The 18,732-nt window shown below is 43.9% G+C and overlaps 1 protein-coding gene across 13 annotated transcripts in view; it reads left to right on the plus strand.

The window, feature by feature from the left end:
• CALD1 (caldesmon 1) overlaps positions 1-18,732 on the plus strand; it is a 655,703-nt gene that overhangs the window by 397,295 nt on the left and 239,676 nt on the right. The window contains exon 1 of one of the 13 annotated variants that reach the window (XM_078674009.1): positions 8,738-8,930. The exons of 11 other annotated variants lie outside the window; for them this stretch is intronic. In XM_078674009.1, the coding sequence (XP_078530135.1) occupies positions 8,890-8,930 (41 nt within the window). In that variant the 5' untranslated portion in view covers positions 8,738-8,889. Of the gene's footprint in view, positions 1-8,737; positions 8,931-18,732 lie in introns of those variants that run through there. One more of the 13 variants, XM_078674002.1, reaches the window with a different exon arrangement.

The following is an 18,732-nucleotide window of genomic DNA, read 5'->3' on the forward strand; positions in this document are numbered from 1 at the left end:
TCTAACACAGGGCCTATTGCCTTTGTCATAATGTTTCATAATAAACAGGCCAGACCTTCGGCTTCTGGCAATATTTTTCCTTGTGCACGAATCAGGCATATAGATGTTATCATTGGCTTATCACTATAATCAATGCAGGCCAACTCTACGGAGCACAAGTTTTCTCAGATAGCAACCACCAAACGCAGAGTCATAAAATGGCACATGTATACAAAATTACAGTTGGCAAAGCAAAATATTATCTCTCCTACGAGTGTATAATAAGGATTATAGTTGTGCATATCTTCTATCCCCAAGGTGTGTTCGGGGGTGGGAGGCCACCAACACCAAATCTCTTGCGCACTACGGTAATCGGTGAAATTCCATATATACCAAAATACCTCCCTACTGGCTTACGCACAGTGTATAACAAGTCATCCTTAATAGCTATTGCCTTTAACTGATGTTTTTCACAATAGGTACAGAACAAACCTATAGAGGCATGACTTTTTCCAATGAACTGTTAAAGTCTATACATTTTACCATTGGTTTTATACCTTTACCAACCATCATATGTAGACTTCTCTAATTTAAAATATATAGAAAAATACAGTTTGCAAAACAATATACAACCTCTTTCAATAGGGACTAACAAGAATCATCACAGTAAAAACTCAGGGTTTTTTCAGAGTGGGTGATTAAAGCTAAAAACTATTGCCTTTTATTGTTATCTGTTTGATTACATATAACCAAATACCTGTCTATAGTCTGTAACACTATGTGATCACAACCAACTGTTACTAGCTGACTGACTTAAATGCATTTCAGAGTAAACAAACCAGACTAATTGCCTTTGTCATAACATTTCATAAAAATCAGTTCTGACATATGGCACTGGAAATTACATTTGCAGTGCACCAATTGTTTGGGGCATACACTTTCCACAAGATAACCATCGGGTACACAATCATAAAATTAGAACAGGATACAAAGTTACAGTTGGTTAAGCAAATTCATATTCTCACAGGCATAACTTCTATATCCATAGGTTGTTACAGGGGGTGACCAAACCAAAACTCCTTAGCCAGTAGTGTCATATTTGATAACCCATGTAACTAAATGCCTATCTGTAGGCATTAATATAGACTGATAACAATCCATCCATAAATGCCTATTGACATTAACATTTGCGCTTCATAATAAATGTTAGATCTACTTCCTCTATTGATCAGATCAGGTCTATAGTCATGATCATTGGCTTGCCACCATAACGGTGCTGCTATACTATATAGTATAAGCTTTGCCTCAAGCAAAACGTGCAATAAACACACTCTTTTTAGTGGAATCACACAATTTTCGCACAGTCAAATCATGTACACACGTTAAAAAACATGTGGGTGGAGCTTAAGACTCTCCCAGTAGTAGACTGAAATCACTTCTCTCCGTCTTGAATCTAATCACCTCCACTTTGGCAAACAGCCCAAAAGCAACTCAACCTTTTCTTTTGTCTTTTCTTTCACTCTGTGAGTGTTCACTTCAGTTGCTTGTCTTCAGACCCTGGATAGCTCTTTAGCAGCAGTGCACTCTATAAATCAATAACTCCATCATCATCACCAGGAGTGATATGTTTTTTCATTGTAAACGTGTTCATTTTAAACCAGTCGGGATGAGCAGCATTTATATGGCTGGAAGATACTAGACGTAGATGGGTCTTATCCTAAATTAATAAGCCAGAGCTGCAAAATATTCTACAATTATTTAAAGGAGCAGTAGGATTTGGGGGATGGGTTTCAAAGGGAATTCTGTGTGAACTACGTTGTAAAGAAGGTTTGACAAACATCATTGATAAAACCCTGTCTGATTTTAAAGGTTCTTTTTAAGTTGCCTAATGCGTAATAATCAAATGGTAAATATCGGTGTCAGTTCCCCAAGTTTGGCTCCTTCACCTATTATTTGAGCTCATTTCCAAATTGCCTTTGTGAAATCTTGAGACACATAGTTAGTTACTGACATGTAGATTTGTATTCATTTATTTTTAACTCTGTGACATGCAACACACCACAGGTTTTTTGAAATGATGAGCTTTGCATTGATGAACAAGTCTTTATTGACTGAACGAAGAAACAAATTAATTGGATACAGATGTCTTTAATAAGACTCTCGCTGATAGTGCCCCTATCATTGAGCATATGTCTATCACCTCATTGAGTATGATACAAGATTGGATTTTTGACGCAGTTGAGTACTGTCTTCCTCCATTCAAAAAAAAAAACCATAATCACCGTCCCCCCACCCCGTGGTTTACAGAGCAATTAAAAGCAGAAAAAAACAATTGTAAAGCTCTGGAGAGGAGATGGAGGAGGAACTATATGCAGGACTCTAAATCTGTATATAAACAAGCTCTAAAACATTATCATACTCTTTGTAAGCTAGGAAGGGATGACTATGTTTCCTCCACTATCTCTAATGCCAAGAACTGTCCACGTACTTTGTTCACTATGGTAAAAAAACTTGCTGGTTCTGATACACAGTCATTGCCACCTATTTTAAATGAGCAACAATGCGATAGTCTCGCCAACTACTTTGTGGATAGAGTAGAGCAAATACACTCTGTAGTACAAAGTACTCAGCCAGTGGCATCAGCTACGTTGCTCTCGACGTCCGTGTCTGATTACAGGGTGAAAGACTCTATTAGACTAGAATCCTGGATACCTTTTGACAGTAACTCTTTTCAAAAGTTTTTAAATAGTATTAAATCTGGCTCCCCTTGTGACCTTATTCCTGTATCCGTGTTGCAGCAGTTGGATTTATATTCTTTGATGTTAATTATGCAGTTGCTAAATGCTTCTATCCAAGAAGCTACTGTACCTACTGACTGGAGACATGTGATGGTCCTTCCTCTTTTAAAAAAGGGCAATGCTGATTCGTCTCAGCCATCCAACTTTAGGCCTATTTCTTTGCTTCCCACCTACTTAAAAATTCTTGAAAAGCATGTTAACCAGCAACTAACTCAATGTGTTGAATCTATGAACTTTTTACATTCCTCTCAGTCCGGCTTTAGAGCTGGATATTCCACCGAGACAACTTTGCTTGGGGTATCAGAAATGATAAGGCAGCGACTAGATTCTGGGGATACTTATTTATTTATTTATTTATTTATTTTGAAAGTTTTATATAGCGCGGACAAGATCCTTGCGGATATCAGAGTGCTTTACAAAGAGGAGTACCTGGGGACGCATAGTCAGACAGATAAATCAATAGTTCACATAGTAGAAATGGTACAAATAGGTGGCTACAAGCCAACCTATGTACAAAATAGTACAAATAAATGGCACACGTAAATGGCTACAAAGTTAAACATGTGGGAATCAGACAATTAATAAAAATGATTAAGGTTGAGTGAGAGAGTTCGACGGAAGGATGGAGGACCCGTTGGGCGGGGAGGTGTAGTTGTGTGAGGTGTTGCAGGGGCGACGAGGGGGACGAGGGTATTTGCTGCGTCTAAGAGCGGGGATTGACGCCCGGTTTGGGGCGTGTTGAGTGAGTGAGTCAACCGGGTGGGTAGGGAATAAGTTGGGAGGGGAGGTGGGTGAGGGGTGTATGGGGTGTGTGGCGAGTAGTTCCTTGATGTTGTGTATGTCATCTTTGATCTGAGCAAGGGTGGCCATGATGTTGTCCACCGTGGGGTAGGTGGTGGAGGTGGTGGAGGTGGGGGCGGCCGTCTGAGGGGAATGGCTGACCAGGAAATTTGTGTGCAGGTGGGAGCGTGGGCTGGTGTTCGAGGAGGTGTGCGTTGTGTTGGTGTACGGGAGGGTGTTAGGGAGAAGGGATGTTTTGGGCGGGAGGGGTGTGGATGAGGTGGGGAGGGGGTTGGTGGTGTGAGTGAGGGCAATGATACCATGGCTCTCATACTGCTCGACCTGAGCGCTGCATTTGACACGGTGTCCCATACTGTATTGATTGATTCTTTGCAATCTATTGGCATTATTGGCTCTGCACTTGGCTGGCTTTCATCTTTCTTCGGCAAACTGACTTTTTAAGTTGTTTCAGCCAGAGCCACTTCTAAAACCCATTCCTCTTCTTATGGGGTACCCCAGGGCTCCATCTTAGGTCCTCTTCTGTTCAAACTATATGTTAAACCTCTGGCGACAATAGCATCTCTTATGCTGATGATAACCAGATCATTTTTTCCCTTTCCATAGAAAAGATGTCTGGATCCTCTGTTCTTCAGACTGGTCTAAGAACATTGCATCTTGGATGCAAGCCAATCTTCTTAAATTAAATGGCGAAAAAACGGAGGTCCTCATTCTGGGTAAAAATAAAGATCTTTGGGGTCCCCAGCATTGGCCGTGTGAAATGGGAGATCTTCCGCAACCCTCTGAGTATGTTCGCAATCTGGGAGTTCTTAATGACACCAAACTCTCCATGAAGCAACGGGCAGTAAAGGTGTCAGCCACCTGTTTCATCATCTTAAAATGGCTGAAAAAAATTATTTGGATGCTTCCGGTTTCCACTCAGAAAACAGTAGTCCAGGCACTTGTGACATCTAGAATGGACTATGGAAACATCCTTTATTTGGGATCAAATAAGGATGTTGCACGGAAACTACAGGTGGTACAAAATTCTGCTGCCAGGCTGCTCTGCCAGCTCTCAAAAACCTCAGCCACTTCCTTTGCCTTGCTCAGTCTTCATTGGATTAAATTTGAAAGCTGTGTAAAGTTTAAGGCCAAGAGTTATATGCATGAAATCAAAGCCGGCTCTGCTCCTGAATATTTGCAAACTTTAGTTCACTCTTACCAACCCTCTCGTTCACTTCGTTCAGCCACGCAGGGAAAATTTTCGGTGCCCAGAACGAAATTGAAAAGAATGGGAGGTCATTAATTTGCCTGCCTTGGTCCATCAATATGGAATTCTCTTCCCACTGCAATTCATAATGAAACTTCATATATGAATTTTCGTAAACTTTTAAAAACCTGGTTATTTAACCAATAATTTATCTTAATGCATCTTTCTTTTTTCTGTCCTCTGTCAGGTCTAGCGCTGGGAAACCCTTGTTGGGTAGTAGTGCGCTATATAAAATTAATTTAACATAACATAATTCTGCTAACCTGGTCTCTTGCTATGCAACCAAATTAACATCTGTACCATGCTCAGGCATGCTCTGGAAGTAATATAAAACACAGTAGGCATACAATATTTACTATCGGAAAAAATATCTTACTCTCTCCTTAGCTAGTGCCTGATTTGGCCTGACCCACTACTCCATTCTGTGGTGAGTCGAAGAAAAATATGAACACTCAATAGCAGACCAATAGATGAAGAAGCCTGGCTGAATGCCCCTACCAGTACAGATATTATTCAAAATATTTTAGTAAAACCAAACAGCATTGGCTAATAGCAGACCTATAAACCACACTGAGTGACGCTGGTTTCCCATCCCTCCCGTTCTTTTACACTGCCTCTGTCACTTCCTCTGTTAACTCTCTTGCCTTCAATCCTTCTTTTCGGTGTCACTTCACTTTCATTACTATCTCATTCTTGCTGCTTCTATTTGACTTATTTTTCCTCCTTTCTTCATGCTAACCATGTATTTCTAATTCAGCCTCATTCTCCTCCCCTTCATGTTTCCCCTTCTTTCTTCCTGTCTGCTTGAGCGCAGTGTCAACAAACTTGCCACAGAGCAGCCATAAAGAAAGGCCTTCTTGAGGACTTAGATCCTCACTGCCATCCAAGATTGGTAGAGAACTGTGGACAGAGACGTTTTAAGGCATGGGCAAAGCCTTTCAGGGGACCCCCTGAGAGATATGACTCTGTTCTCTACACAGTCCTGCCCTGATAACCTTGAATGATTCTTAAACATAGATTGTTTTAAATACTATTTTCATTAATGTGTTTTTAATACAAGTGATGCGTGGGAGTTTATTACAGATATTTCACACAGAAATGTTGCTTTTAACATGAAAAGAGGACCTGGGTCGCAGAGATTATTTGCAATTATACTAGTGAGGTGCTGCTATATTAAAATATTGAAAACAGACATCACTATGCAGAGTATTAGATAGAAACACATTTATAATTTGGACCAGTGTGCCTCTGCAGGGTCAGTCACCTGGCAGAAGAGGGTGTGAAAAAGCCTATATGATCATAAATATAAAGCTGTTCCGAATCGGGGCCCCAAAAATATGCTTGACCCAGGGCCCCCAAAATCCTTAAAATGTCCCTGACTGTGGACAACAGTGATCACTGGGAGACCGAAGTCATTTTTTTTCCCGCTTGCATTCTCTAGGGACCAAAGCCAGAATGTGAAGCCATCTTGAGTGACACACGACGTGTGACTTGTTACTGAGATACCCAGGACCTTACCATTTATTAAAATCATAAGAATGGCCTTGGTTTGCTTCTGATAGTGTGCTTCATTCTGCTATTTGTGACATTTCTGAGTACAGCAGAAAACTGCTACTGTTGTTATCTAATGTAACAATAAGTAATTTATTGACCTCGGAAGTGTAAAAGGCTTATTTTCAATTAACTGTGACTGCTTTAGGAATTACACTGTGAGTATGTATAATTTAGCGACGAGCATGACATGGTCGGTGTTGCTTCTATAGTACTGCACGTCATCAGACTGTCTACATCTATGCTGGTAGGTCTCAGTATAAAAGTAACAGTGTCTTTTAATGTGTTTTGTGTGTATCAATGCTGCTTAATTGTGTTTGCTTAAACACTTTATGTCATGCTATATATTAGTGCAGCTGTTTGTTTCCTTCCTAAACCCTATTTCTTTGCTGGGATTTGAACCAGTGACCATCAGACCAAAACAGATATCAAGCTCAGGTAGGAAACCTATTGCCATCCAGCGGAAATAGCTGCTAAACTTCAAAATAATGTATTTTGGTAAGATGACTTTCATTTTCTTTGCCCAAAACACTACATTTACAGTGGAACAAACCAACAGGGTCTCACCTTCCTTCCTCTTTCATTCTATCAAGTGAGGGCCTGATTTAGAAGTCATTATCAGGCTGACAGAGGGTCCAGACTGTCACATGCTGGTGCCCTGATGCTGTCCTGGCAGATTACAAGCCCACTGGCCACATGCGGTCTCCTTCATCCTGTCTAGCGGTACGTCACAAGCTCGCAACCTCTCCAGTCACACCATTTTGGATGAAAATTGAAATTGTGCTTGCGTGGGCATATGCACTGTAGCGCAAAACAGTTTGGTGTTATTTTTTTCTAGTTGCTGGGCTGGCAGGTGATGACCATGGCTGCTTGGCTGGCAACTGGGACTACTACACCTGTAGGGACTCCAAGAAAGTATCTGGTGGCACAGTAGACTAATGCACTATATTAAATACTCCAAGTGGCTTTTAAACCCTTATTTTAAAAAGAGACAGCCTATTAGTCTGGACGAGGCCTATCTGTATATAGTAACCCTGGAGGATGCAGATTTGATCTTTCGCATATGCACTTTTCTTAGAATAGTCATTAGAACACGTAAGTCCATGTTGGACCCCTGAGCCTCTTGACACAATTGCAAAATGTCTTAATGGTTTTAGTCATATTCTTTCCCAATGAAATTACTTCTAATAGGCAGATTCAAATGTTGATGATTATGTAATATTGCTGTATATATTTTTATATTGTCATGTGTTCTTACATTTTCAGACTGTTGTTTGTATTTGTCATGACTTTGTGCTCATGGCACAGGTTCAGACCCCAGTGGATCCACTCAGCCTTTCATCCTTCTGAGGTTGATAAAATGAGATCCATTGAATTGGGTAATTATAAGCATCTGTTATTCAGTGCCAAGACACCCCCAGAGTGAACTTGTACTTTTTGCACATAAGTATATTATGTTGAGCCAGGCCCTTTCATAAGGCAAGCTAAAACAGATAACTTAGATTTGAACCTACTAACTGTTTAAAGTTGATTAAAAGGACCCATGATTAGCCTCTTTAGTAGTCGCTTGAGAGTGTTCCAGTAAGCAAAATATTGCTTTGGCAAATGCGCTGTACATCGGTGCACCCTTCGTGTGGACCACCCATTAAGCTGTAAAATCACCCATCACCACAGGCAACCCGCAGGCAGACTGATTACCGGTCTGCATTAGCTTAATCAGTGTGTCGTGTGCCCTAGTGCAGGGCCTTAAGGCCCCTTGCTGCTGTCTGAATTATTAAACACAGCAATAATTAGGGTTCAGTTGTTCCCTTAGGCCTCTGGGCCCCGGTGCCACTGCACCTGTTGCACCAGTGAAAGTCATGCTCCTGCCTCTGGATAGCCTTGTTCGTCCCCTACCATCTTTTAGGGAAATGGTCCAGTTCCGCGGCCCAGTGAGAAGTCCCTGCTGAGTTGTGCTTGCTGGCGGCTGGACAGTTACTCCTCAGGTGGAAGGAACTGCAGCGGCCGTCAGCATATATTAAATGGAGCCCTGACATTTTGTGGTACTTCACACAGCCACACGTCTTACCTCATGTCAGCTTGGATCTGGGTTTGCAAACGTCGAACATTGTGTTCACAAGCTTGCACCTCCCTGCCCTACACCAAAACCATGGAAAACGGACAGAAAGAATAATAAATACACACCGACTAATGAAAGAAGCTGTAGACATTGGCATTTAATATCATAGCACGATGTTGCAACCCGCGTTTGGCTTTCTACCTTCGAAGTGCGAGGCGTACAACAAAGGACGCCTCTTAGAGAGAATACAGTAAAGAACCTGCGATCATATGATCCACGGGAGGGGGAGGGCCGCTTGGCTGAATTCACAGAGCTCTGGCAGAGCAAACAGTTATGTGCTGATGTAAAGGGCAGTCACTAGCAGTTACGCAGGGCGGTGGGCTTTCCACTGCCTCTTCCCCGCCTCACTCTTCAGCCACTTGCTCGCGGAGGTGACCACCAGCTCCCCATGCGACATGATCAGCAGGACGCGGCAGAACCGGTCATCCCTCGCCAAGTGAGTCCTTTCATGTCTCGTTCTGGATCCGAACTAGCCCCCTCCTTTCGAGGAAAGTGTTTTTTGTGCCGAAAACGGCGGAGGAAGGGGCCATGTTAAGAAGCAGCCGTACTTGCCAGCGCTCAGGAAACCGGGGTTTAGCACTTTGTCAGGTGCGCTGCAGGGATCCCGGAGCAGCTGCCGTGATTTATTTCTTAAGGATGTTCACACCCATTAACATCCACCCTCTTTCTTCCAGTGCTCCACTGTCTCCCAAACCTTGACTTAACAGTATGACTGTCTGAACAATGAAACGATTCTCTACTTTATCGACTCATTTAAAGATTCTGATAACAATTTACCTCTTTCGGGTCCTATTTCCTGCACTGTGTAACATTTTCTTTGTTGGACAGTGTTACTGATTTAAAAGCAAACAAAAAAATAGAGTTGTTGATATGGTAACATGTTTTAGAAACCATCTGCTCCTTTTGAAAAGTTACATACTTATGGTAAACAAAAAAAGTTTCGCCAAGGTCTTAAATTCAAGGTTGTTAGTTGTGTCATGGATTACAATGTATTTTTTTAATGTGGAGGCTATATTGTAATACAGTTATTTGTAGGGGTATTAAACATTTGAATGATTTAATTCCGTCCCATCTAGTTTTCTGGTGCCATGCGAGAATAGATCTTCCATTTCAGGTTTTCTTTATTTTGTATTCTGGTACCTATGGTTGTGTTTATCGGAACACGAACTCACAAGTGCCAGAATGGAAAGTAAAATGGGCTGCTTGTTTTAGTTACTCATGCGGTAATTTGGAAACTTGAAACCTCTGGATAATAACGAGACTTTTAGAACTTTCATCGTTATGTGGCCTCACTTCCTGGTATAATCCTAAATATGCTTGCCTCCCTTGTCTTATGTGAACACCACCCCTACTTGAGTGCTCTGCTAATGAGTATTAGCATACCTGCGTGGTGTGACACAATGATCAGACCATGATGCTGCAAACTAAAATTTTCCCTGGCAACATTTTCAAACCAGCCCCCCACTGTAGGGGGCCATGATTAAAATGGGAACATGGGAACATACTTGGTCATAGCAGCCTATCCGCCTCGGGAAGCAGCCCTCAATCTTGAAAACTACCATGAAAATGCCAGAGTGGGAGACTGCCCAGTCCCACCTTGCTGGGTTGCCTCGAGTGGCCTGACGAAATGCCCCTCATACTACCTTCCACACTATAAACATAAGTTGTGTAGAAATGAGGAAAGTAGGCATCATTTTTTTCTGTAGGTAGCTTAACAGAAAGTGAGATTCCCAACAAAGTATCAGGAACACATTTATATATAGTGATGCTACTAAGGATGAATGTGATCGCCTGTAGCGAAGCAACTCCCAAACTGTAGGGGACCATCCCAAAAGTCGTAGTGAGACTGACTGATATAGCATTATCAAGGATTAGTTAATGGCTGGTTCACTCCAATTGGACACATTATGTCAATTGTGCCTTTTTAACCAGGGGTACTTTGGATGCTGGAATTTTTGGGATAATTCTTCCATTCACTTTTGGATAAAAGGTCAAAAATCGATAGTAACCCGATAATTGATTCAGTTTCGCCAGAAACACCATGTTCTGGTAATCAGTCTTATTTTTTTTAGAATATTTTTGTTGGCGTAGTGTATGTGAACTGTAACTACAACATCTAGAATGCAATAGGTTGGCATAGGAAATCCCAGGCCTAGAAAAGTGTGTTCGTGGTGGCCCAGTCGTCTGGTAACGTTACGAAGGTGCCAAAAAAAGTCATGAGACCTCTTGGCAGCTATGTATTACACATAATTCAGTTTTCAACCCGAAGTGTGCGTTCTAGGTACTTAAAGAAGAAGCTTTCAATTTCCTAACTTGATGGTGCTCTTTTTAGATAAAGGACAAATTACATGGGGTGGTCAGCTTTCAAACTCATAACATTTGGGTTACAGTGATTGTATTAAACCTCGACCTATATTTATGAGATAGCATATCTTCCAGTTGGCCCCATATTATGCATGACATCTTCAGCCAGTCCTGGCTTTTTGCTAGTACCACTTTGCGCCATGAGACTTGTAGCTTTTTAGTTTTCTCAATTAAATCTACCCGCCTTCAAGTCCTATATTGTCAAGTACGGTTGTTTAAAAACTAGATCTGGATGATGATCACCATCATGACATTGGTCAATATGCAGTCAGTATTCGAATCAGTCCACAAAAGAGAAATATAGTACATTTTATTAAAAAGCCAATTGGCCTTCCATCAGTTGGCTCACAATTCTAGATTCCTGTTGATTTAGGAAAGCTCCAAAGAGTGTAGGCACATGTGCGTTTGGATAAACCAGTAAGCTCGGGATTGAAAACTGCATGCCAAGCAAGACTGAGTGTAGCTTGTTGAGCCTACTGCAAAGGTCATAGATCCAGTTCAGTTGATAATGGACTCGGTCCACAATTTACAGAGGATATGCAGCTAAGTAGATTGTACTGTAATAATATTTGGCAGTTCACACATTCAAACTGGTATTTTTGGAATGCTGTTCCTGCTATAGCCATCTGATGACCTTCTAGTGACTTAATACTAAAGTTCCATATATTATTTTTCTCTGTGTGCTGCAATGAACGGCCTCTGCATTGCAGCAACGACTACACGCACTGACGATGTGTAACATCTCCATATGTAATCAATCGCAACACATGTACAAAATAAATGAGTGAGGTTTGTCACACAGGAGACTTATTTGAAAATAAACACAAAAAAGCATTTATGTTTGACACATTTTTATTGCATGTAATCAGTTTTGAGGCACCAAATACATTTTTGAGCCAGCATTCCCATGACAACATGGATTGTTTGTTCTAGTAGCACCTGCACCCACAGATACAGAAATTAAAACACTGAGATTTCTGTACCACATAAATTGTTATTCTCCTCTCATATCAATTATCCCCTTCTCTCCCAGCCCTTTATTTCAAGTGTCTTCATGTAGGCCACCTTTTCCAGTACCAGACAGCCTTTTCTGCCTCTGTGTCACTTGGATTGCCCATTATAAATGCTTTTCTATCAGCCTAATATCACTCCACTCAAAAGAAGTTGGGTCGGGCTTGGATAGAACCTAGTTGGCAAGGTGTCGCAAATTCTGTTTACCCTGTACTTCTATTGATCGGAAGTTCAGTTGTGTGGCCAGCACAGTACAAAACCCAGGGAAACCGTACTGATGCAATTCCTGGAACTCACTCCCGACCGACCTGCGCCTGACCCAAGACCACCTCTCCTTCAGGAAGAAGCTCAAGACCTGGCTGTTCGAGCAGTAGCAGCACCCCCCCCCCCCCCCCTAGCGCCTTGAGACCCTCCGGGTGAGTAGTGCGCTCTATAAATGTCATTGATTGATTGATTGATTGATAGTGCATAGGTCTAAGAAGAGGGAGAAGTACTCAATACTGGAACAGAACCTCTTAACCGACCTATATTAGCTGTGGCCTCTAATGGCTCGTTGTCTAAACCAGTCCCCACCTACGATGTGACATGCAACAATTAATTTCAAAGATATGCATTTTATTATTTTTCTCTTTTTTTACATATACATGTTTTTTGTTTTTTTTATCAATTTGAAAAATATATATCAAAATTCACTCCAATTACTTATTGTTGGACTTGGCCCTTCTGGCAGGTTCACCCCTAAACTTTTTGCTTTGGTATGTGACTTAGTGTTGGTTGTTTTTGGCTTCTGCGCACTTTACTACTGTGTCCCAGTGCAAAGTGCGTGCGCACTCTGAGTGCGTGTGGTGAGATTGGCCTGCCCTCCCATAGGAATGCATGGGGAATGTATGTGTCCATGTTAGTTCCTGATGTGTGGGGAGTGCAGGGTCGAGTTTGGTATGTGCGGACTCGTGTGATTAAATGCTGCGCGATGATGTGTGCGGCGTTAAAGTGCCTAGTGTGGAAGTCCCACTTCTAGAAGTTGGCGTGTCTGTGTAATAAAGGTGAAATGACTGTCTGGCTTGTGATTGGCTGGAGCTGGCTGGTGTGCCTGGCTCCAGGATTCAGGATGGTCTGCCCCGGTGGTGAATAGAGAGATTGACAGCCAGATGGGTGGGAGGAGTGCACCTGGGACCTGCATAGGGCTGGGCTTTCCCTACACAATGCTGGCTCCGTCCCTTGTGGTGCGTCTGATGTCCCTAGCCTGGCCAGTGAATGGGGAGAGGGGCTGAACACAACAGAGTGCTCCAGAACCAGCTGCGTCTGTTTTTTCCCCCACCCTGCACCCTCAGACAAAGGGAATGTGTGTATAAAAGAGGGGCTGTGACCCCATGAAATTGGTCTCTTCCTGATCCTATCTTGAGGGGGGCCTGCTGCTGCTGGGCACCAGGAGGCCTGCCACTGGGGACTGTCTCCCTGCCTGGAGGGCCCTGTGAGCTGGCCCCTGGACCCAGCCTTTGCCTCCCACTCCCCCCAAATCTTTCCTGGGTTTCCTTTTGCCTATAGCGCCTGGGAGCGCTTTGCTTCTCATCCTAGGAGGACTGCTGGGGGTCTACAGCGCAGAGAGGCTGCCTGGGGACCCCCCCCTTGTTTCTTCAGTTCAGAGCGCAGGTCCCCACCCTGCGTCTGCGTTATTTAAAATACCCGGGTGCCTACCCCGTATTTTGCCGAGTTTTGAGGCACGGGTGCCACCCCGCGATCTCGCCGAGTCTGTGAGACCCCTGGCGGGTGCCCACCCCGCCAGGGACTTTATATTTAATTATTGCGGGTGCCTACCCCGATGCGGCATTTACCTTTGCTACTAACCGGGAGCCTACCCCGGATTGCCTCTGTGAGCCGCTCCCGCGGGCCTCCGCACTGCCTGCGATGACCTGGAAGCGGAGAGGTAAACAGGAAGCAGACGGGAGCCCACCCCCCGCTCCTGTGTAGTAGAGGGGAGAGTGCATCGGGAGGACGGGAGCCCACACCGCCTCCATACGATGCGTCCGCCAGAGGAAGCCACCCGGAGGCCGCACAAAGGAACAAGCACTCTTCCCCCCGGCGAGGCTCTCCCGAGTGAGAGATCCCTGCCCGCCGCCAGCGAGGCCCCGAAGTGTAGCAGGGAACCCCGGAGCCCGAGTCAAGTTGCAGCAACCTCCGGTGAGTGGGGCCCTTTGAGTTCCTGTGAGGAAAGGGGGGTGTCGGGGCACATTGCAGGTGCCCGCCCCCCCGCCTCCCCGAGGAGTGCTATCTTCGTTTGTGGGGCCAGTTGCTGTAGGGGTAGAGCGGTCCCGGTTGGCAGCGGGCCGCTCCCCCAGGTTGGCAGCATCTGATCGAGCCCACGAGGCTCTTGGGGGCATTATTAGTTCGAGCCTGCGGGCTCCAACGTCTCGGGGAATTTCGGGAGGTAGAGCGGCCCCGGCTGGCAGCGGGCCGCTCCCCCCAGTTGTCAGCATTTGTTTCAGAGCCACGAGGCTCCAACGGGGCCATTGTGCAATTCGAGCCCACAAGGCTCCTGAGGCCCCAGTTGTTTATTCAGAGCCCATGAGGCTCCCGGGCCCATTGTTGTTTAGAGCCACGAGTCTCGTGAGGGCCCAGTTGTTTTATTCTTAGAGCCTACAAGGCTCCCACGGGATTTTGGGGCACTGTTGTTTCATTGAGCCCTAGAGGAGAACCAGGAGGCACGCTGGTGCCAGGCTCAGTTCCCCAGCTGTCCAGCACTTAGTGGGCAGCTGCTACGTTTAGGCCCGAACCCTTTGCGCATTTTTCTTTGGCTGCCTGCGCAGCCAGCCCAGACATTCTGGACATTGGGCCTGTGAGCCACTGAGAGGTCAAGTTGGCCTGGGGTCAGTTAAGTGATTTTTGGCGCTAATGTGATTACCTGCCTAATGTGATTATTATATCATATGCAATGCCTTTATGCCTATACCTCTAAATGTGTTTATGCTTAGGAGGTTGTTTTACCTAGTATAATTATGCTAGTGAGTTCATGGTTCCCTTCGTGATATATGCCTAAGGTGTTTAGGATTGCGTAGCGTGTTCCTACCTTCTACCAGTGGTTACTGGTTGTGTGCTACATTTGCTATTTTATGCTACAATAATTCTATGTTCTGTGTGCTATTCCTACAAAGTGCTAGTTCTACCCAGTGCTTATTCCTGACAGTGGTCCATGTGGCCCTGTCCTGTGTATATAATCCCCTGTAAAGTCCGCCCGTACCAGTGGCACAGTGTAAAGTGTGTGTTTATTATCTAATGTGTTTGGTATAATACAAAGGCTATTTTTATATATAACCTTGTGTGGAGTTCCTTTTGTGGGGGGCCTGGGATGTTGTTGTTGGGTGCGTGCGCAAATACTTAACTTACATTGCCTCCGGGATCAGCCTTGCTGCTCGTGTCATGTTGCTAAGGGGGTAAGCAAGGGTTATCTTTGGAGTGTAACTTCCTTGCCCTAACTAGAGTGGTGGTTTCTGCCTGACTTTGGCGCAAGCCTCAGCCAACCAGAAATCCCATTTCTAACACTTATTAATAAAACACATTATTTACAATTGCACATCATTGTTGCACAAGGACAAGGAAGATTGTCAATTTATAAATGACCTTGTCCACAATATGTTACATTTCATTTTTTGAGTTCAGATAATAAACATCAAATACAAAGGTAACCCCACACTCGAACTACACACCTACATTCTCTCCTATCACACCATCGCATTCATACTAAAGACAAAGACGTCCTGTAGGAGACCTTCAGAGAGTTTTTCTGTAAAACCTGTTGTCCAAGACTAATCAGGTTATTTGCAATTATACATTTGTATCCAGTCAAATTATTCCTTTATGAGTGTCTCTGAGAGGGATCTCCATTCGTATGTTGCTGGATTATGCACATTTCGGTGGACCATCTCCTCTGCCACCTTCATCAGGACCAAAAGTAGAGTCATGTAAATCTCACATGGGGTGGGCGCGGGGTTATCTAATTGTAATCACTGCAAAAATTATGCTGGGAATTCCGACAGCTTCTTATTCTTACGAGATGCGCAAGGCCTCGAGGACACTCTCATGTTGTTACCAATTACCGGCCGACTGGTTTAGGCAACAAGCCATTGGAAGCCACAGCTAAAATATTATAGGTTGGTTAAGAGGTTCTGTTTCAGTATGGAGTGGTACACATTACATCAAACATATTTCAACTTACCGGACAAGCCATGTCAGTCGGCACATACAGGGACCATAAACCAGAAAGCAAAAGAGGTATAGAGGTACATTTCTATCAGACACCAAGTAAATTCCTCAAATGTTCTTATGAGGTCTTAGTAGTCTAAGTTTCCCACCTGCGACATTCCCTGCCTGCTCCATTGTGCATGATTCACAACTTTTTTCACCTTTCTAAGTAGCGTCACGGAGAATAAGGGGATCTCTGGTGCATGCGGTGACTATTGTGCAGTTCTTTGCATGTATTTGTGCCAGCAATATCTTGTAGTGTCTTGATAGTAGAGCAGCTGTGGGATGCTGGAACATTTATGTGTGCTAAGAGAGAAATACCTTGACACCGGGATATCTCCCAGTGCCCTTTGACCTAATTAGCATCCAGGGTGCTCCCCGGGTCCAGCTTTGGGCCCATCCATTGGAGCTGTGCCACCAGGTAGTATGTTTCTAAGTCAGGACACCAAGCCCCTCTTACTCAGAAGTATAACTAGGTTAAGGCCACTTTGTGCATAACTAAACTCCAGATCAAATCTATTAGAACATTATTCAGTTCCCTTAAGAAGAGGCTAATGAGTGACTAGGATGGTAGAAAATGAAAATAACAGTAGTGGGAGAAGTTTCATCTTTACAGAAGCTATGCTACCTATTGGAGTGAGAGGTAGTTTCCCTTAGAAGCTCAAGGACCACTTTGATGACATTAGGATTCTTGTTAAATTCCCAACATGATCTTGTCACCTATAAACATTCACTCCTAAATGCTTAAATGAGTGGAGTGATGCATTCAATCCAAAAGTGTCTTGGGTGGGAGCGATTTGGTTGTCTCTATGCATAAGAGGGAAAATACCGGATTTGGATCTATTGAGCTTGAGCTCAGAGAGTGTGCCGTGCTATTCAAAATGAGACAAAAACATGAGTAAGGATGCTAGGGGCATATAGCAGCGTGTCATCTGCGTATAATAATACTATATGCATGTGCTCTTGCAATTTCCATTCTGGGCTGTGCCCGTCTGCCAAAAGGCTCCATTGCTTATGTAGATAACAACGGAGAGGGACGCCCCTATGGTGTACCCATAATGAGTGGGCAATGAGCAGACTTTCCCCCTCTTAACCCTTGCTATGGGGTCTGTGCAAAGCAAGTAAATTCACAGCAGAATCTGCTTATCAAAGCCCATTTCCTCCAGTACATGGAACATATAGTTCCAGTTTTGCGTCTAAAAGGCCTTTTCTATGGTGATGGAAACCACTGCGTCATGCAAGTGGTCTGAGGGGAGTCCGTCCAACAAAACAATATACAAAAGTTGACTGCTGTGCTCCTACCCTGTTTAACACTATTACTTTACATGAACCAAACAACTGGATTAGGACATAGAACAAAAAGGATGAAATCCATAATGAAAAGGTACCCATAACAATTTGTTAGAAAAATAGTGTAGAAAAGTAGTGATCGTGTTTGTGTTATTCATAAATGAATTCCTTGAACCACTGTGGCGGGTATAATATTTATTTGCCCCAGGTTACAGGTAGTAGGGCTGCCCCTGTTTCTTGTAAACCCTAAAAGCCACTCTGGTTTGAATGTACCGAATAGGAAATAACTGCCTAGATCCTATTTGAAAGCGCCTTGCCTAGTATCTTGTTAACTCAGTTAATGATTGATAAACTGCGTCAGGGTGAACAATCTAATATGTCCCTCCAAGTTTTGAAAACATGATATTGGCTCCTGAGTTGTGCTTGGCAAGTTGTCTCTCTCTCTCTCTCTCTCCTTGGTACCTGTGCTTAACCCCCTCGATGCTCCTGACGAGCTGAGCTCGTCATGAGTTACGCCTCTCGTACACTCATGACAAGCTCAGCTCCTCATGTAACGTGGGTTTTTCAAAACCACCGCGTACAGCGGGAAAACCGCTAGCGCGCATGCGGTTAAGCAGATAAGCCAACCAGTGTTTAATGGCTTTATAAATGCTGTCCCCAGACTTCCGTTGCCTAGGACCTTCCATGTTGTCTGCTGACCTACGGCCAAATGAAGTTGTTGTTGAAATCAAGAGTGGGGCTTATAAAATTTCGACCTGATCAGTTGTGAGGCATGGAATTCCAGACACTCAAATGTATGCGTTCTGCATGGCTGGGTCTGCTTCTGTGCATACTTCATTGAGGTGTGTGTAGTAAGCAGTGAATACTCCATTGATGGCTGAATGTGAGTAGAGTAGTTGGCCCTCTGGGTGTCAGAGGATTTTAATCATATTACTCGAGGTCTCTGCCTGAGTCAGCCTTGCCAATAAATGGTCTTGCCTGTCCCTTCTGAATGTTTCCAAGCCACATATGACCTGTAATCTAATGAAACCAGTCTTTGATCCAGTTCAGCAAGAAGTTGCCCTTGTGTATCAGATCTGCGTTATCAGTTTCCGACCCTGGATTCTGAGTTTCGAGGGTACGTATTTCACCCTCTGTCCTATTGAGTTGCACGTGCAGCACCGCATGAACCCTCCAACAATCTTCAGTGGTTATGGCCTTGATCTCGCAATAATGCTCAACTTCTTGTGCTATCATGCCCAGTACACCGTGTCTTCCAAAACTGCTGGTTGCAATCATCAAGTGGAAAGTCAAGTGGCTATAGCTCCCCACTGTATCAATAAATGCAGGTGGTTGTG

Source organism: Lissotriton helveticus, chromosome 1_1 (genome assembly GCF_964261635.1).
Source record: "Lissotriton helveticus chromosome 1_1, aLisHel1.1, whole genome shotgun sequence".
In the NCBI taxonomy this organism is placed as follows: Eukaryota; Metazoa; Chordata; class Amphibia; order Caudata; family Salamandridae; genus Lissotriton; species Lissotriton helveticus.